The 21,063-nt window shown below is 46.5% G+C and overlaps 1 protein-coding gene across 2 annotated transcripts in view; it reads left to right on the forward strand.

The window, feature by feature from the left end:
- Positions 1 to 21,063, forward strand: part of prex2 (phosphatidylinositol-3,4,5-trisphosphate-dependent Rac exchange factor 2) — a 203,376-nt gene that overhangs the window by 169,551 nt on the left and 12,762 nt on the right. For both annotated transcript variants that reach the window (XM_036944100.2, XM_036944101.2), the window contains exons 37-39: positions 6,540 to 6,606; positions 6,873 to 7,063; positions 20,236 to 20,338. In XM_036944100.2, coding sequence (XP_036799995.1) covers positions 6,540 to 6,606; positions 6,873 to 7,063; positions 20,236 to 20,338 — 361 coding nt within the window. The remainder of the gene's footprint in view (positions 1 to 6,539; positions 6,607 to 6,872; positions 7,064 to 20,235; positions 20,339 to 21,063) is intronic.

Genomic DNA, 21,063 nt, shown 5'->3' on the forward strand with positions numbered 1-21,063 from the left:
CTTTCATTTGTTAGGTATGGCAGGCACTAGCCTTTCTTGGTAACTACTGCAATATAAGCTGTTCAAAACTTTTGTGAAGGTTTAAACCAGTTTGCAAGCATTTTGTTTAATTCGGTTGAGCCATTTCTTTGGCCAAATTAAGTTCCAACTATAATGTTGTGTTGTCCGGAATATAATATCCTGCTCGTTTTTTCCCTATAAACAATGGCTTGATTTACTTTTGATATTACCCTAATAAAGTTTAGAAACTTTTTGAAGGTGTGGTGTGGCTATTAGCCTATTATACTGCAGGCCTTTGATATGAGGCAGTGCGCAGCAACGCTCCGACCGACTCCGGCAGTTGAACTTGAGGTGAGGAAGAATGTTTTTGGCCTACTGGAGTTACTCCTATAATCTAACAATATAATGGTTGTCTTTATAAAAAAAATATTCATATTAAAAATGTACGAATTAGCATCCTTCTGTACTCCATTTTTCGAATGAAAATGTCTCAACAGAATGTAAAAAAACCCCACAGCAACTCGCCCAAGCCTTCCCCATTTCTCCTTCTCCCAAATCCAGTCAGCTGATGTTCTGAAAGAGCTGCAACATCTGGACCCCTACTAATCAGCCGGGCTAGACAATCTGGACTCTTTCTTTCTAAAATTATCTGCCGAAATTGTTGCCACCCCTATTACTAGCCTGTTCAACCTCTCTAAGGTCTTCGAAAGCCAAGTCAACAAACAGATTACCGACCATTTAGAATCTCACCATACCCTTTCTGCTATGCAATCTGGTTTCAGAGCTGGTCATGGGTGCACCTCAGCCACGCTCAAGGTCCTAAACGATATCTTAACCGGCATCGATAAGAAACATTACTGTTGTTACAGGAATTATATTCCTCTATGTTTTAATACCCAATTAAAATTAAACACACTGTCAATTCATGAGAATTTGTAAGACTCTTATTTGTATAAAATGGACAGAGACCAGTCATAAAAATCAACCAGCAGCGTTTATTCTCGAGAGTACTGCCCATGATACATTTTACCACAGGTTATAAACTGAAAATGACGTCAGCGTTTTCTAACTGTTCCTTCTCTTCTTGACACTGGTACAAAGGCTGTATAGTTCTCAAGCCTTCCCACATCGTCTAGAGCCAAGGCCAGCCTATGTAGATAAGCATTCTAGCCAGTCTGGCGATATAGTTAATTAATTTCTACCAAGGAACAGACAGTCATTGTTCTAATTCTTGATTATATTTACACACATTATATTCAGTACTAGGATTAAAAAGAAAATTCATACATATACAGTAACATAATAGTATTCTGATTAGTCAGTCCTGATTGAAATGTATACATAATTAGTCATTATTGATAAAAATTCCCTTAACAACTGTGCAGCCGTATTCATTGATCTGGCCAAGGCTTTCGACTCTGTCAATCACCACATCCTCATCGGCAGACTCGACAGCCTTGGTTTCTCAAATGATTGCCTCGCCTGGTTCTCCAACCTCTTCTCTGATAGAGTTCAGTGTGTCAAATCGGAGGGTCTGCTGTCCGGACCTCTGGCAGTCTCTATGGGGGTGCCACAGGGTTCAATTCTTGGACCGACTCTCTTCTCTGTATACATCAATGATGTCGCTCTTGCTGCTGGTGAGTCTCTGATCCACCTGTTCGCAGACGACACCATTCTGTATACTTCTGGCCCTTCTTTGGACACTGTGTTAACAACCCTCCAGGCAAGCTTCAATGCCATACAACTCTCCTTCCGTGGCCTCCAATTGCTCTTAAATACAAGTAAAACTAAATGCATGTTCTTCAACCGATCGCTGCCTGCACCTGCCCGCCTGTCCAACATCACTACTCTGGACGGCTCTGACTTAGAATACGTGGACAACTACAAATACCTGGGTGTCTGTTTAGACTGTAAACTCTCCTTCCAGACCCACATCAAACATCTCCAATCCAAAGTTAAATCTAATGGCTTCCTATTTCGCAACAAAGCATTCTTCACTCATGCTGCCAAACATACCCTTGTATAACTGACCATCCTACCAATCCTCGACTTCGGCGATGTCATTTACAAAATAGCCTCCAATACCCTACTCAACAAATTGGATGCAGTCTATCACAGTGCCATCCCCATATATTACCCACCATTGCGACCTGTACGCTCTCGTTGGCTGACCCTCGCTTCATACTCGTCGCCAAACCCACTGGCTCCCATGTCATCTACAAGACCCTGCTAGGTAAAGTCCCCCCTTATCTCAGCTCACTGGTCACCATAGCATCACCCACCTGTAGCACGTGCTCCAGCAGGTATATCTCTCTGGTCACCCCCAAAACCAATTATTTCTTTGGCCGCTTCTCCTTCCAGTTCTCTGCTGCCAATGACTGGAACGAACTACAAAAATCTCTGAAACTGTAAACACTTATCTCCCTCACTAGCTTTAAGCACCAGCTGTCAGAGCAGCTCACATATTACTGCACCTGTACATAGCCCACCTACAATTTAGCCCAAACAACTACCTCTTTCCCTACTGAATTTATTTTATATATTTATTTATTTTGCTCCTTTGCACCCGATTATTTTTTATTTCTACTTTGCACATTCTTCCACTGCAAATCTACCATTCCAGTGTTTTACTTGCTATATTGTATTTACTTTGCCACCATGGCCTTTTTTTTGCCTTTACCTCCCTTATCTCACCTCATTTGCTCACATCGTATATAGACTTGTTTCTACTGTATTATTGACTGTATGTTTGTTTTACTCCATGTGTAACTCTGTGTCATTGTATGTGTCGAACTGCTTTGCTTTATCTTGGCCAGGTCGCAATTGTACATGAGAACTTGTTCTCAACTTGCCTACCTGGTTAAATAAAGGTGAAATAAAATAAATAAATAAAAATAAACTCCTATATATCTAAAGCAGACGCAGTAGCCTATCTGAAATGCATGTTGTGTCGTAGCAAGCCCCCGGCATATCTCTTATCTCTCTCTCTGGGGCTAGGACTAAGCTTCTCTTCCTTTTTATATTTTTTGACCCCCAAAATGGATAGACCTAATACAGTGGACGCCTAAGCCAATAGGCCTATGCAGTGCCCTGATGCAACTAGTGCTCATATCTCTAATAGCTGAACAGTGTGGTGGACAATATTTGTTTTAGGAAAGCAAAAATCGTGAAAGAAAATATGCTCTAAAATTTTGCATATGCTACAGATGGAAATAGTGTTTTTGTAATTAGTTATAGGCTGTTTTTAAGGACACGTAAATGTGTCTCATTTAGCTACTATCCGTCGTTTATGGAATGGCGCTGGCTGTGTGGGTGGACGGACAGCCTAATGGGTTACCTACCCAATATCCGTCGTTTATGGAATGGCGCTGGCTGTGTGGGTGGACAGACAGCCTAATGGGTTACCCACCCAATATCCGTTGTTTATGGAATGGTGCTGGCTGTGTGGGTGGACGGACAGCCTAAAGTGTTACCTACCCAATATCCGTCGTTTATGGAATGGTGCTGGCTGTGTGGGTGGACAGACAGCCTAATGGGTTACCTACCCAATATCCATCGTTTATGGAATGGCGCTGGCTGTGTGGGTGGACAGACAGCCTAATGGGTTACCTACCCAATATCCGTAGTTTATGGAATGGTGCTGGCTGTGTGGGTGGACGGACAGCCTAAAAGGTTACCTACCCAATATCCGTCGTTTATGGAATGGTGCTGGCTGTGTGGGTGGACAGACAACCTAATGGGTTACCCACCCAATATCCGTCGTTTATGGAATGGCGCTGGCTGTGTGGGTGGACGGACAGCCTAATGGGTTACCTACCCAATATCCGTAGTTTATGGAATGGTGCTGGCTGTGTGGGTGGACGGACAGCCTAAAAGGTTACCTACCCAATATCCGTTGTTTATGGAATGGCGCTGGCTGTGTGGGTGGACAGACAACCTAATGGGTTACCCACCCAATATCCGTCGTTTATGGAATGGCGCTGGCTGTGTGGGTGGACAGACAGCCTAATGGGTTACCTACCCAATATCCGTCGTTTATGGAATGGTGCTGGCTGTGTGGGTGGACAGACAGCCTAATGGGTTACCTACCCAATATCCGTCGTTTATGGAATGGTGCTGGCTGTGTGGGTGGACAGACAACCTAATGGGTTACCCACCCAATATCCGTCGTTTATGGAATGGCGCTGGCTGTGTGGGTGGACAGACAGCCTAATGGGTTACCTACCCAATATCCGTCGTTTATGGAATGGCGCTGGCTGTGTGGGTGGACGGACAGCCTAATGGGTTACCTACCCAATATCCGTCATTTATGGAATGGCGCTGGCTGTGTGGGTGGACAGACAGCCTAATGGGTTACCTACCCAATATCCGTAGTTTATGGAATGGTGCTGGCTGTGTGGGTGGACGGACAGCCTAAAGGGTTACCTACCCAATATCCGTTGTTTATGGAATGGCGCTGGCTGTGTGGGTGGACAGACAGCCTAATGGGTTACCTACCCAATATCCGTTGTTTATGGAATGGCGCTGGCTGTGTGGGTGGACAGACAACCTAAAGTGTTACCTACCCAATATCCGTCGTTTATGGAATGGTGCTGGCTGTGTGGGTGGACAGACAGCCTAATGGGTTACCTACCCAATATCCGTCGTTTATGGAATGGCGCTGGCTGTGTGGGTGGACAGACAGCCTAATGGGTTACCTACCCAATATCCGTCGTTTATGGAATGGCGCTGGCTGTGTGGGTGGACAGACAGCCTAATGGGTTACCTACCCAATATCCGTCGTTTATGGAATGGCGCTGGCTGTGTGGGTGGACAGACAGCCTAATGGGTTACCTACCCAATATCCGTAGTTTATGGAATGGCGCTGGCTGTGTGGGTGGACAGACAGCCTAATGGGTTACCTACCCAATATCCGTCGTTTATGGAATGGCGCTGGCTGTGTGGGTGGACAGACAGCCTAATGGGTTACCTACCCAATATCCATCGTTTATGGAATGGCGCTGGCTGTGTGGGTAGACAGACAGCCTAATGGGTTACCTACCCAATGCATATCGATGGCTGGTAAATAGCTTAAATGTCCGATAAATACAAATATTCCCGGTCATTTGTCCAGCGCCAATTTTTCCTAACGGACACCCTGGTGTGTGCGTTTGTGTGTTTGTAGACTAAACTTGATCTCCCCACCCTGCCAGTACTGATTTACAGCGTTATTAAATCCTGAACCATAACTGTTTCAATGTCAGGCAAAAATATCATTGTGATAATAAACATCAAGGCAGTCTGTCTGCAATCCCAAATGGTACCCTATTCCCTCCCAATGGACCCTGGTCTAAAGTAGTGCACTAAATAGGGAATCGTTGGGACTCATACATGTACTGGGCAGACTAAACTAAACATGAATGGATTAGCTTTTATTGTCAGCAGTATGAACAATATCCCTGGCATTACACTTTTCTAAACACAAGCCTAAACACAAGGAAACATGTCAATGGGAATCTGCAGGGATATGTCTCTATCCAGTATATGAGTAACAATACTTTGGCTAGCAGAAAGGATATCGCATATCGCCAACTGAAGATTCTTAGATGCAGGATAGGAGGCTAATGGCCACAGGCAGATGCATACCATTCTGTGTGGTGTGTGTGTGTGTGTGTGTGTGTGTGTGTGTGTGTGTGTGTGTGTGTGTGTGTCTCTCCAATGCTTGAGGCTGTGATGGTTGTAGCACTCTGATGGTTGTAGATAGTTGTAGTACCTGCCTTGATTCATAGCTTGAAGCATATTTGGTACAGTATAATAGGACACACACACACACACACACACACACACACACACACACACACTTGGTATAATAAGAGGGGGTTGACTGACTGTGACTGATTTTACGTACTGCTGAGCCAGCACCATTAGCATCACACACATCGTCCATTCTCCAGCCAGCCATCTCCATAGAATAGAGAGACCAGGCTAGTACTGCCTCCAGTGGCCACACTATGAAACTACACCCTCCAGCACACTATGAAACTACACCCTCCCCGCTCATTGAATGAATGAAGGAACGAAGCCCAGATGAGATGCTCAGTCTGCATCACAAATGGCACCCTACATAGAGCCCTGGTCAAAAGTAGTGCACTATATAGGGTATATAGGGAATAGGGTGCCATTCGGGACACATACTTAGTTTGTATATCTGCTGAGCTAGGATCTGGAGCTTGGACTGGGTGAGACAGATGATTTGATGCACCACACCACCCAGCTCCAAAACAAACACTTGATGGACTGCTGCCCTATTTTCCCTGCTTTGCAGAGCAGGGCCTGGGCCGGTCTGATCTGCTGCTACTGAGTCTGACCTATTGGTCAAATAAAGGTTAAATAAATTGGTGCAAAGGATATGGCATAACACGTAGGGCTACTGGTTGCCATAGTGTGGAGGGCTTACCCTAACCTCATGAATAGTCAGTTAAACATTGTTTATCATTAGCTAAAACCATTGTCATGCAAGGGAGCAGCATTGTCTAACCTTCCTGTGTTCCTCTCTACAGGGCTTTCTACCTGGATAAGTCCAACCTTCCCCCCAGCTCCACACCTAAAGCTGCCCTCATAGACAAGGTAAGAGGATCAGGAAACTCCAGCTTCATAGGTTAGTTACAGTGGAGTCGTGGTCTGATACTCACGTTATGCAGTCATAGCAATTAGCCTTGTCCGAGCCAGAATGATCCATGGCACAATGGTCCTGTTTCTGCAGAGCGAGACAGCTTGATGTACAAGTATACCCCCTGGACAGGACGCTAGTCAATCGCAGGGTCTGATACAGTAGTCATACAGTATTAACCCTCCCTCCCTTTCTCCTACCTCTCCTTCTCCTCTCCTCCCAGTTGATGCGTCCTCTGAATGCTCTGGAGGAGTTGTACCGGCTGATGGAGAGTTTCATCTCCTCCCGTCGCACGGCAGCCTGTCAGTATACAGCCTGTGGGGCGTCAGGAGTCGGCCTGCTTACCGTGGCATCAGAACTCTGCTCTCGCCTCGGAGCCACACACATCGTCATGTGCAACAGCGGCGTGCACCGGTGAGTGACAGAGAGAGAGAGCGGAGGAGAGGGGATCTGGCCGAAAATATTCAAATTAATAATAGAACCAATTGCACTTTATGGCAGTAAAGTGTGCGCTGTGCTTACAAAGCAAGACTTTGACAAATGGGACAAACCCCCAATGGAAACCCAGCATGCGGAACTCTGTACGAGCATCCTCAGGCTACAGAGAAAAATTACAAACATCACATGCAGAGCAGAATTAGGCCAATTCCCTCTTCTGATTAATATCTAAAGAAGAGCCACCAAATGTTAGAATAATTTAGAAACAAGTGACCCCCCCCCCCCCACTTCGGACTGTTGTGATGACCGTATTACTGCATCTTACTGCATCACCAGCAGTTATGAGTCATGATCGCAGTGAAATTCCACATGACCGTTGACTCACGGTAAACTCCTCTTATGCACTCTGATGATCAATTTGGAGAAAGAAGTTCAACAGCAGGTTGAAGCTGAGTGGGAAAACATGGTCCTTGTGGATGTTTCAAAGCCAAATACAACGAAATGGACAGGGCTTTCTAAGGGGATGATTCATTCAAAACACCCGTGCATATGCATACCCTGAATTATAATAACGATTGTGCCATTATACAATACATAGCCAACCGCGTGTTACACATGGCAGAAAAACAAGCAACAATGCTGATGTAAAATATCTTTGGTACGTAATTGGTCTAGCCTACATTAATCAAATTTACGATTTAGCCTACAATTATAGTGAATTTGTTTTAGATTTTGAATAGCCTAGTGATAAGGCTTTTCTATTTTCATAATTAATAGACTGACACATTACTTTTAGCTGCAGAATGTCTCACCACCATGAGTTTCCATCTCCTCCCCTCTCTTTCGTTCCTTTCTACGGCGCGCATAGGGGGGGGGGGGGGCTGTCAACAGTTTAATGAAATATGTTTAGTTATGAAAACATGTTACTATCGATGTTCCCGAACAGATTTCAGTTGGTTTCCCAAATTAAGCACTTGGTAGCTGCAGAAATAGGGTTGGACAAAAGAGCCCCTGGGATACAGTGTTTGGGTGGAATGTCACCTGAGGCGCAGCGAAATTACCGTACGCACTGCAGAGGGTAGTGTATAGGGCCCAGTACATCACTGGGGCCAAGCTTCCTGCCATTCAGGACCTCTATACCAGGTGGTGTCAGAGGAAGGCCCTAAAAATTGTCAAAGACTCCAGCCACCCTTGTCATAGAGTTTTCTCTGCTACCGCACGACAGGTGGTACCGGAGCGCCAAGTCTGGGTAAAATGGCTTCTTAACAGCTTTTACCCCCAAGCCATAAGACTCCTGAATAGCTAATCAAATAGCTACCCAGACTGCATTGTCACCCCCCCACCCCCTATTTTACACTGCTGCTATTCTCTGTTTATTATCTATGCATAGTCACTTTCACTCTACCTACATGTACATATTACCACAATTACCGCGACTAACCGGTGCCCCCCGCACATTGACTCTATACCGGTACCCCCTGTATATAACCTCACTACTGTTATTTTACTGCTGCTCTTAATTATTTGTTATTTTTATTCATATTTTTTACTTGTCTATTTTTTACTTAACACTTCTTTTTCTTAAAACTGCAGTTTTGAGGGGCATCCTGAGTGGTGCAGTGGTCTAAGGCACTGTATCACAGTGCTAGCTGTGCCACTAGAGATCCTGGTTCGAGTACATGCTCTGTTGCAGCCGCACAATTGGCCCAGCGTCGTCCGGGTTAGGGGAGGGTTGTAACCACCAATTGGACAAGTGTTACGGCTCTCGTTGGTGGTAGAATGAGTAGACCAAGACGCAGCGTGGAAAGTGTTCATGATTTTAATATTCAAAAAACACTCAAACAAAATAACAAACGTGAAAAACGAAAGGGCACAGTTCTGTCAGGCACAGACACTAAACAGAAAACAAGGTCCCACAAAACCCAAAAGGAAAATGACAACTTATATGTGATCCTCAACCAGAGACAACAATAGACAGCTGCCTCTGATTGGGAACCACACACACACACACACGGCAGTGGTCTAAGGCACTGCATCGCAGTGCTAGCTGTGCCACTAGAGATCCTGGTTCGAGTACAGGCTCTGTGGCAGCCGCACAATTGGCCCAGCATCGTCCGGGTTATGGGACGATGCTGGGATGTCCTTGTCCCTTCGCGCTGTAGCGACTCCTTGTGGCGGCCAGGAGCAATGCACGCTGACACGGTCAGCCAGGTGTACAGTGTTTTCTCCGACACGTTGGTGTGGCTGGCTTCTGGGTTAAGCGAGCAGTGTGTCAAGAAGCGGTGTGGCTTGGCAGGGTCGTGTTTCGGAGGATGCATAGCTCTCGATGTTTGCCTCTCCCGAGTCCATACGGGAGTTGCAGCGATGAGACAAGACTATAACCACCAATTGGACAAGACTGTAACTGCCAATTGGATACCACGAAATTGGGAAGAAAAAGGGGTATAATAATAATATAAAAGTGCTTGTAAGTAAGCATTTCCCTTTAAGGTCTACACATGTTGTATTCGGCACATGTGACAAATACAATTGGATTTGAATAGCCTACCCAACATGAGTGCAAAACATAACGGTGGGAGAGTGGCCTCCATTCCCTATTCCAGTACATAGGTTACAAGTCCTTAACCAACAATGCAGTTGTTGTTTTAGTTTTTTCATTATTATACCCCATTTGATAATGGGCAGTTCTGAATCTAAACTAATTTGACATATTAGTAAAGAGCAGATTAAATTGAGAACAGACTAATGGGTAAAAATATGATCACTTGATGAGAGAACAGCTGTGCAGCCAGAGGCAAGGAACAGAGCCAAGCTTGAATAGCCGCATCATAGCCGCATCATAGTCGCATCATAGCCGCATCATAGCCGCATCATAGCCGCATCATGCAGCCCATATATGTTTTGATTTCTAAGGCCGACATGGTTTGTATCATTCACTACTAAAGTTGCCAAATAACTCTAAATCTATTGTATAGGACCTGTTTCAAATGATCACTTTTACACTCAACATAGCCACTTCATAATGTGCATTTGCTCCGGAATGGGAAAATTATCCTTTCTATGTTATTCACCTAAGTCCAATCATATTCTTCTTGTATGTAGCTTGTATGCTTGGAGGTCTGGAAATGCTAAACGTGTTTATGTTAATTACCGGTAAATTACCGTGAGACTGGCAGTCTTATGCATGACAATAACCGGCTGACAATTTCATGACCGCCACAGCCCTACTCCCACTCCTACAAAGCCCTTAAATGCCAAGATGTGACCATAGAGAAGAGTCCCCTCAGACAGCTGGTCCTGAGGCTAATTTCGCTAACCACTACCAAGGCAACAAAGCCTCAGGACACCACTGGTCCAACCAAATTATCACAAAGCAAAGAAAATAATCTATCACGTATTGGAAAGACAAAGTTAACTTCAATGCTAGTCTGCTTAGAGCCAAATATCTGACCACTATGACTGGTAGAAAATGAAGAAAAACACGGACTATGTACTCAGTGAGCACAACATGTCCATAGAAACTGGCCCAGAGAGAGGTCGAGACACAGCTGCATTTTCTCCTACATTGCCAGAACTATAAAGACTTACGGGCTATTTTCTTCCCCAAAATTTAAAAAACGAATACAAAGATTTTGAAACCAAAACAGAAAAGGAAAAAATCCAATATCGAAAAAAACTCTTAGCTGCAAAATATGTAGCTTCCTGACACACCTGTAGGGACAGCCAGTGGAATGACCAACCAGGTATCTATCTGCTTCATCATTTAAAAAAAATATCTGTCTGTATGTTTGCTTTGGCAATGTATATGGTAACACTTTCCATTGAGAGAGAGAGAGTGACTTGTACCCTTCTCCCATTGTCACCGCTCCTCTCACATTGTCCCCCTATTCTCACCCTCCCTCTCTTCTTTCTTCCTCTCTGTATCTCTACATTCTGTCAATCTCTGACAGTTACTTAGCAGGCTTGGCTTTCCACACACACACACACACACACACACACACACACACACACACACACACACACACACACACACACACACGCACACACACACACACACACTATGTTCTCTCTATTTGTCTCCATCCAGCATTCTATATCCCCCCTACATTTCTATGGCATCTCCATTACCACATTGAATGTACTCATTAATAGGTCTGAATCCCAAATGGCACCCCATTTTCTATATAGTGCACTACTTTTGACCAGAGCCTTATACAGACAACAGGCTGCCATTTGGAACACAGTGTAGAACTTACTATTAACATACCTTCCTCTGCATTAGTTATGAAGCCAATACTCTTAGTAATGGCTTTCATTGTTCCTTAAAGAGATGGTTAGTGCCTTTTTAAGTGAATATAGCACTTTTTAGACGGGAAGTCAACGACAGGTCAATTACTTCCATTCTTATTACATTCCATGTCTGCGTTCCGAATGGCAACCCTATATCATGCACCGCTTCTGACCAGAACCCTATGGGCCCTGGTCAAAAGTAGTGCGCTTTATAAGGATTAGGGTGTAATTTGGGACGCTACCTATATAAGGGTCCATCTTTCACCTGCCAGATCTTGTCTCGATTCATCATCCTGTGGGGACAGAAATATCCTGATCGTTTGTCACCCCTGATCCCTGCTGCTGCTTCATTCTCTCTTTCATATTTTTATCTCTCTCTCTCTCTCTGTCAGTCTCTATTCCACACACACACACACACACACACACACACACACACACACACACACACACACACACACACACACACAGAGACACACACACACACACACACTTGCGTGTGGTGGTGTGAATGACAGTGTGATAAAGTGTTGTGGAGTGAGCTGCCCGGCTGGCTGAGCTCTAATAGAAAGCCCCCGTCAGACTAGTGACTGCTGCTCCTTTATTAACTCACAGCCGTGTGTGTGTGTGTGTGCGTGCGTGTGTGCGTGCGAGCGAGCGAGGATGTGTGTGTTTGAGCACCACTAACTGGCCACAAGTCACCCATACAGGCAGGCTAAGTGTAGCGTGACAAGGCAGGTCAATTCTAGGGTTATTTGTCGGCCTGTTTTCCCACCCTAAATGCTATTCCATCTAGAGGGTTCTATAGAACGGGTTCCTGGTTCCCGGTACCATGTTTTTCTTCCACAGACTGTGTTTTTCTACGTACAGAACCATTCTGCTCTAACTTCATATTAATCAAAACACTGTTTATGGAACAATTCTTCCATAATCAAATATTCATCAAACTCTGACGCAGTACAGGATACAGCTTAATAACATGCTTTTTCCCCGGAACAATTCCAAACCTGACGAACCCAGTTATCCCAAATGGCACCCTATTCCCATTATAGTGTACGACTTTTGTGGGGCTCTAGTCAAAAGTAGTGCTCTAAATAGGGAATAAGGTGCCATTTGGGAATCTGACTGTGTGAAATCTTAATGGATTCCAGAAGGGTAGAAATAAGGAAATAGCAGGATGGTATTTATGAAACACTATGAAGCCAGGCCAATAGATTAGTAATGTAATGGAAACTGCACTATCAGAGAGAGAGGCAGGCAGGCAGGCAGCTCACACACACACACACACACACACACACACACACACACAGGTTGCTCTATTGATGTGATTAGTTGGCCTGATGGGCGAGGTAGCAGTGAGGTTTAATAACAGTGAAAGCAGCAGCAGTGTGATATTCAGGGTCTCAGCAGTTTACAATGTGCTGCCTCCGCTCCTCTGTTTCTCTACAATGTGCTGCCTCCGCTCCTCTGTTTCTCTGTTTCTCTACAATGTGCTGCCTCCGCTCCTCTGTTTCTCTACAATGTGCTGCCTCCACTCCTCCGCTCCTCTGTTTCTCTACAATGTGCTGCCTCCGCTCCTCTGTTTCTCTACAATGTGCTGCCTCCGCTCCTCTGTTTCTCTACAATGTGCTGCCTCCGCTCCTCTGTTTCTCTGTTTCTCTACAATGTGCTGCCTCCGCTCCTCCGCTCCTCTGTTTCTCTACAATGTGCTGCCTCCGCTCCTCTGTTTCTCTACAATGTGCTGCCTCAGCTCCTCTGTTTCTCTGTTTCTCTACAATGTGCTGCCTCCGCTCCTCTGTTTCTCTGTTTCTCTACAATGTGCTGCCTCCGCTCCTCTGTTTCTCTGTTTCTCTACAATGTGCTGCCTCCGCTCCTCTGTTTCTCTGTTTCTCTACAATGTGCTGCCTCCGCTCCACTGTTTCTCTGTTTCTCTACAATGTGCTGCCTCCGCTCCTCTGTTTCTCTGTTTCTCTACAATGTGCTGCCTCCGCTCCTCTGTTTCTCTGTTTCTCTACAATGTGCTGCCTCCGCTCCTCTGTTTCTCTACAATGTGCTGCCTCCGCTCCTCCGCTCCTCTGTTTCTCTACAATGTGCTGCCTCCGCTCCTCTGTTTCTCTGTTTCTCTACAATGTGCTGCCTCCGCTCCTCCGCTCCTCTGTTTCTCTACAATGTGCTGCCTCCACTCCTCTGTTTCTCTGTTTCTCTACAATGTGCTGCCTCCGCTCCTCTGTTTCTCTGTTTCTCTACAATGTGCTGCCTCCGCTCCTCCGCTCCTCTGTTTCTCTACAATGTGCTGCCTCCACTCCTCTGTTTCTCTGTTTCTCTACAATGTGCTGCCTCCGCTCCTCTGTTTCTCTGTTTCTCTACAATGTGCTGCCTCCGCTCCTCTGTTTCTCTGTTTCTCTACAATGTGCTGCCTCCGCTCCTCCGCTCCTCTGTTTCTCTACAATGTGCTGCCTCCGCTCCTCCGCTCCTCTGTTTCTCTACAATGTGCTGCCTCCGCTCCTCTGTTTCTCTGTTTCTCTACAATGTGCTGCCGCCGCTCCTCCGCTCCTCTGTTTCTCTACAATGTGCTGCCTCCGCTCCTCTGTTTCTCTACAATGTGCTGCCTCCGCTCCTCTGTTTCTCTGTTTCTCTACAATGTGCTGCCTCCGCTCCTCTGTTTCTCTATTTCTCTACAATGTGCTGCCTCCGCTCCTCCGCTCCTCTGTTTCTCTACAATGTGCTGCCTCCGCTCCTCCGCTCCTCTGTTTCTCTACAATGTGCTGCCTCCGCTCCTCTGTTTCTCTGTTTCTCTACAATGTGCTGCCGCCACTCCTCCGCTCCTCTGTTTCTCTACAATGTGCTGCCTCCGCTCCTCTGTTTCTCTGTTTCTCTACAATGTGCTGCCTCCGCTCCTCCGCTCCTCTGTTTCTCTACAATGTGCTGCCTCCACTCCTCCGCTCCTCTGTTTCTCTACAATGTGCTGCCTCCGCTCCTCTGTTTCTCTACAATGTGCTGCCTCCGCTCCTCTGTTTCTCTGTTTCTCTACAATGTGCTGCCTCCGCTCCTCTGTTTCTCTGTTTCTCTACAATGTGCTGCCTCAGCTCCTCTGTTTCTCTGTTTCTCTACAATGTGCTGCCTCAGCTCCTCTGTTTCTCTGTTTCTCTACAATGTGCTGCCTCCGCTCCTCTGTTTCTCTGTTTCTCTACAATGTGCTGCCTCCGCTCCTCTGTTTCTCTACAATGTGCTGCCTCCGCTCCTCCGCTTCTCTGTTTCTCTACAATGTGCTGCCTCCGCTCCTCTGTTTCTCTACAATGTGCTGCCTCCGCTCCTCTGTTTCTCTGTTTCTCTACAATGTGCTGCCTCCGCTCCTCTGTTTCTCTGTTTCTCTACAATGTGCTGCCTCTGCTTCTCTGTTTCTCTACAATGTGCTGCCTCCGCTCCTCTGTTTCTCTGTTTCTCTACAATGTGCTGCCTCCGCTCCTCTGTTTCTCTGTTTCTCTACAATGTGCTGCCTCTGCTCCTCTGTTTCTCTACAATGTGCTGCCTCCGCTCCTCTGTTTCTCTGTTTCTCTACAATGTGCTGCCTCAGCTCCTCTGTTTCTCTGTTTCTCTACAATGTGCTGCCTCCGCTCCTCTGTTTCTCTACAATGTGCTGCCTCCGCTCCTCTGTTTCTCTGTTTCTCTACAATGTGCTGCCTCCGCTCCTCTGTTTCTCTGTTTCTCTACAATGTGCTGCCTCCGCTCCTCCGCTCCTCTGTTTCTCTACAATGTGCTGCCTCCACTCCTCTGTTTCTCTGTTTCTCTACAATGTGCTGCCTCCGCTCCTCTGTTTCTCTGTTTCTCTACAATGTGCTGCCTCCGCTCCTCTGTTTCTCTGTTTCTCTACAATGTGCTGCCTCCGCTCCTCCGCTCCTCTGTTTCTCTACAATGTGCTGCCTCCGCTCCTCCGCTCCTCTGTTTCTCTACAATGTGCTGCCTCCGCTCCTCTGTTTCTCTGTTTCTCTACAATGTGCTGCCGCCGCTCCTCCGCTCCTCTGTTTCTCTACAATGTGCTGCCTCCGCTCCTCTGTTTCTCTACAATGTGCTGCCTCCGCTCCTCTGTTTCTCTGTTTCTCTACAATGTGCTGCCTCCGCTCCTCTGTTTCTCTATTTCTCTACAATGTGCTGCCTCCGCTCCTCCGCTCCTCTGTTTCTCTACAATGTGCTGCCTCCGCTCCTCCGCTCCTCTGTTTCTCTACAATGTGCTGCCTCCGCTCCTCTGTTTCTCTGTTTCTCTACAATGTGCTGCCGCCACTCCTCCGCTCCTCTGTTTCTCTACAATGTGCTGCCTCCGCTCCTCTGTTTCTCTGTTTCTCTACAATGTGCTGCCTCCGCTCCTCCGCTCCTCTGTTTCTCTACAATGTGCTGCCTCCACTCCTCCGCTCCTCTGTTTCTCTACAATGTGCTGCCTCCGCTCCTCTGTTTCTCTACAATGTGCTGCCTCCGCTCCTCTGTTTCTCTGTTTCTCTACAATGTGCTGCCTCCGCTCCTCTGTTTCTCTGTTTCTCTACAATGTGCTGCCTCAGCTCCTCTGTTTCTCTGTTTCTCTACAATGTGCTGCCTCAGCTCCTCTGTTTCTCTGTTTCTCTACAATGTGCTGCCTCCGCTCCTCTGTTTCTCTGTTTCTCTACAATGTGCTGCCTCCGCTCCTCTGTTTCTCTACAATGTGCTGCCTCCGCTCCTCCGCTTCTCTGTTTCTCTACAATGTGCTGCCTCCGCTCCTCTGTTTCTCTACAATGTGCTGCCTCCGCTCCTCTGTTTCTCTGTTTCTCTACAATGTGCTGCCTCCGCTCCTCTGTTTCTCTGTTTCTCTACAATGTGCTGCCTCTGCTTCTCTGTTTCTCTACAATGTGCTGCCTCCGCTCCTCTGTTTCTCTGTTTCTCTACAATGTGCTGCCTCCGCTCCTCTGTTTCTCTGTTTCTCTACAATGTGCTGCCTCTGCTCCTCTGTTTCTCTACAATGTGCTGCCTCCGCTCCTCTGTTTCTCTGTTTCTCTACAATGTGCTGCCTCAGCTCCTCTGTTTCTCTGTTTCTCTACAATGTGCTGCCTCCGCTCCTCTGTTTCTCTACAATGTGCTGCCTCCGCTCCTCTGTTTCTCTACAATGTGCTGCCTCCGCTCCTCTGTTTCTCTACAATGTGCTGCCTCCGCTCCTCTGTTTCTCTACAATGTGCTGCCGCCGCTCCTCTGTTTCTCTGTTTCTCTACAATGTGTTGCCTCCGCTCCTCCGCTCCTCTGTTTCTCTACAATGTGCTGCCTCCGCTCCTCTGTTTCTCTACAATGTGTTGCCTCCGCTCCTCCGCTCCTCTGTTTCTCTACAATGTGCTGCCTCCGCTCCTCTGTTTCTCTACAATGTGCTGCCGCCGCTCCTCTGTTTCTCTGTTTCTCTACAATGTGCTGCCTCCGCTCCTCTGTTTCTCTACAATGTGCTGCCTCCGCTCCTCTGTTTCTCTACAATGTGCTGCCTCCGCTCCTCTGTTTCTCTACAATGTGCTGCCTCCGCTCCTCTGTTTCTCTACAATGTGCTGCCTCCGCTCCTCTGTTTCTCTACAATGTGCTGCCGCCGCTCCTCTGTTTCTCTGTTTCTCTACAATGTGCTGCCTCCGCTCCTCCGCTCCTCTGTTTCTCTACAATGTGCTGCCTCCACTCCTCTGTTTCTCTACAATGTGCTGCCTCCGCTCCTCTGTTTCTCTACAATGTGCTGCCTCAGCTCCTCTGTTTCTATGTTTCTCTACAATGTGCTGCCTCCGCTCCTCTGTTTCTCTACAATGTGCTGCCTCCGCTCCTCTGTTTCTTTGTTTCTCTACAATGTGCTGCCTCAGCTCCTCTGTTTCTCTGTTTCTCTACAATGTGCTGCCTCCGCTCCTCTGTTTCTTTGTTTCTCTACAATGTGCTGCCTCCGCTCCACTGTTTCTCTGTTTCTCTACAATGTGCTGCCTCAGCTCCTCTGTTTCTCTGTTTCTATACAATGTGCTGCCTCCGCTCCTCTGTTTCTCTGTTTCTCTACAATGTGCTGCCTCAGCTCCTCTGTTTCTCTGTTTCTCTACAATGTGCTGCCTCTGCTTCTCTGTTTCTCTTTCTCTGCAATGTGCTGCCTCTGCTTCTCTGTTTCTTTCTTTCTTTCTTTTTATCTCCCTCTTTCTCTCGCTCTCACTCTTCTGTCTCTCAAGTCACCCCACAAAACCCTTTAGATGGGGGGAGCAGGAGGTGAGGGCTCACACTGTTCCACAAATACTAAGAAGAGAGTATCTTTAAAATGACGACGGACTGATTGAGAAGAGGGGGAAGAACAAAAAGAGGGGGGACAGGCAGATTCTCATTCCCAGATGCTTTGAATGGAATCACTACTATTTATCTGAGCGACTGCTGGAGCCAGGAAGTTAGTCACATTTAGTAGCTTTTCAGTCATCTCTTTACAGTAGGATTATCATCTACTGACGGGCGCTCAAAGATGTTTCAGAGACGACCAATGACCACTGTTCATTGTTGTTGCTTATCCGCCATGTAACCTTTCCCGGGAGTAAAAGGCAGAGTTTCTGCAAATAGGTAATGTCTCCTATAAAATGCGACCGTAAACATCTCACACACTGCTACATTCACTTTCAACATTGCATGTCATACATCAAAGCTGAGATCCTTCTCTCTCTCTCTCTCTCTCTCTCTCTCTCTCTCTCTCTCTCTCTCTCTCTCTCTCTCTCTCTCTGTGTCTATTTCCTTCCCTTTCTATTTTCGTGTCTCTTGGTACCATTTTCATTCCCTCTCTCTTCCTGGTTTATCTGTATGGGCCCAGGGCGAGGCGAATGGAGCTTGTAAATTGGCTGTGGGTTGAAAGCAACGGCATAAAGCAGATGGGTATAAATCAGCTGTTGCAGTGACACCAGCCCAAATGAACAGAGACTCTGCCAGCATCACACGCACGCGCTCACACACACACACACACACAGACACACCTCAGCCTCATGAGCCTGGTCGTGGCAAGACCAAAATGGTGGCTGAACAATTCCTTGTGGGTTGTGGCACCAGGTAATTAGACAAGCTTTAGGTGGTTGGTAGGGAGTCATGGTATGACCGCTGACTTAGTCCCTCGCCATGTTGTTCTATAGTCAACTGCTGTAAATGTGGTCAAAGTCAAGTGTTCGTTCTGGCTGGTGGGTAAATGTACCACACAAACATGAGACAAGGTGGGAGGATAGTTTATCCTCATGTCTTTGACAGCAGCACACCTACTCAGCCATGTTCTAGAAAGCTGACACCAGTCCAAAGCAGTTAGTGGAAATGAAGCTCAACAGGACTTTCGGCTCCGCCTGATGGTGTCGTAACCCTAGTTGCTCCAACTCATGTCCCAGGAAACTATGGTGATACATATTGTATTGAATTAAGAAGAATTGAACACGAGAGAGAAGGTTGGTTGACAGTTTGTCATCACGTCTTTGACAGCATACCCACTGTAACGTTGACAACAACTAGTGAAATGTAGAGAAACATCAAACTCCAATGATCTACCGTTTTTCACCAATGTCCTCTTACAGGAATGCTAGCTGGCGGTATGAGAGAGTTTAGACAGTTACATTGTCTGTAAAAGGGTTGTGGATCGATAGGGCTGTGTTGCTTGTTGTCGGACAAGGGGTTCCCTAGAGGCCTTGACATCTGCCGCTGAATGTATACTGTACACTAGGGTGGTGTGTGTTTTGAAAGGGTTACTTACTGTAACTTGTGAATCAATCCGAAACTCAGAATACACTTCACACACATCACACCTCATCTTCAGTGAGAGTGTGTGTCTGAGGACACCAGGGTTTTGTCTCAAATGGCACCATATCCCCTATATAGTTTGCTTGTTTTGATCAGGGCCCATAGGGCTCTGGTCAAAGGCAATACACAATACAGCCAAAGGGTTGTCATTTGGGACACCCTACTGTGTGCTTGGAGTCGGCTAGCTGCCTCACAGGGATGGAATGTTTCAATTCTCTCAATGAAGGTGTGCGAAAGCTTCAATCTGAACAGAAGGTTTCTCTCTCTCTCTCTCTCTCTCTCTCTCTGTGTGTTATTTTAAATCAAAAGACAGGATTCATTATTATCCTAGTTGTTAGTGAGCTGTGAGTGACATTATAATGACTATTAGATGCATACATCAGCAGACCTATATGCTAAGGCAGACAAATATAATGATGACACAGCTACAATAACAGATGAATCACTATTTTGTACTGGTAGGGGAAAACGACTTTATAGCAGTGTTGTCAGTAATGCCTTTAACTATATTTAGTTGATAGGCTGAGGCAAAGGGAGAAATATGATGATAATGAGTGTCAAGAAGAGCAAAGCAAGATTTGTATAATTAGATTGTACTGGCAATTAATAGGGGGATTTTGTCCTAGTAGGGAAACAACTTTACAGCTTTGTTGTCAATAATGGTAACTCAGTGTTCCTTATCCACCAATGGAAGACATGCCTCACAAGTCCTCAACTGGGAGCTTCAGGAAATAGTTCCCGCAAAACACCAGTCTTAACGTCAACAGTGAAGAGGCGACTCCGGGATGCTGACCTTCCAGGAAGAGTTGCAAAGCAAAAGCCATATCTCAGACTGGCCAATAAAAATAAAATATTAAGATGGACAAAAGAACACAGACACCGGACAGAGGAACTCTACCTAGAAGGCCAGCATCCCGGAGTCGCCTCTTCACACTTGATGTTGAGACTGGTGTTTTGCGGGTACTATTACTGAAGCTGCCAGTTGAGGACTTGTGAGGCGTCTGTTTCACAAACTAGACACTCTATTGTACTTGTCCTCTTGTTCTGTCCAAAGCACTTACCTCTGACCTCTGTACCCTCTACAGCTGTACCCTGAGTGTGACCCTGGAACAGGCAATCCTATTGGCTCGTAGCCACGGCCTTCCCCCACGATGCATCATGCAGGCTACTGACGTCATGAGGAAACAGGTATGGAGCTAGCAAGTATAGTTAAACACGTCCACACTCACTCACTCACTCACTCACTCACCTACTTTTACACCCCAATAACCTGGTTGTTATTGCAAAAAGGAAATGTGTTGTTTTCAGTGAGATACAGTACCTGGCTGAAGAAAGTTTAGATGAATACATCACTCCTCTAGTACCCACTCCCCTCATCTCAAACCCCTCTGTTCCCCTTGACATTCTACACATCCCTTTTCCTAATGCTACTTCACAACAGCAGACTAACCTACTACAACAGTTTTGATAAATGAGCGTACACACAGTTTTTTTTAAATTTTACCCCTTTTTCTCCCCAATTTCGTGGTATCCAATTGTTGTAGTAGCTACTATCTTGTCTCATTGCTGCAACTCCCGTACGGGCTCGGGAGAGACCGTACGGTCTCTCACGGTCCTCCGATACACAACCCAACCAGCCGTACTGCTTCTTAACACAGCGCGCATCCAACCCGGAAGCCAGCCGCACCAATGTGTCGGAGGCTACAACGTGCACCTGGCAACCTTGGCTAGCGCGCACTGCGCCCGGCCCGCCACAGGAGTCGCTGGTGCGCGATGAGACAAGGAGATGGCCAATTGTGCGTCGCCCCACGGACCTCCCGGTCGCGGCCTGGGAGGGGACTCTGATGGCACAGCTGGCGCTGCAGTTGGCGCCCTTAACCACTGCGCCACCCGGTAGGCCTCTTTCTAGGTTT

This window comes from Oncorhynchus mykiss, chromosome 15 (assembly GCF_057628025.1).
Source record: "Oncorhynchus mykiss isolate SJ-2025 chromosome 15, ASM5762802v1, whole genome shotgun sequence".
NCBI lineage: Eukaryota > Metazoa > Chordata > Actinopteri > Salmoniformes > Salmonidae > Oncorhynchus > Oncorhynchus mykiss.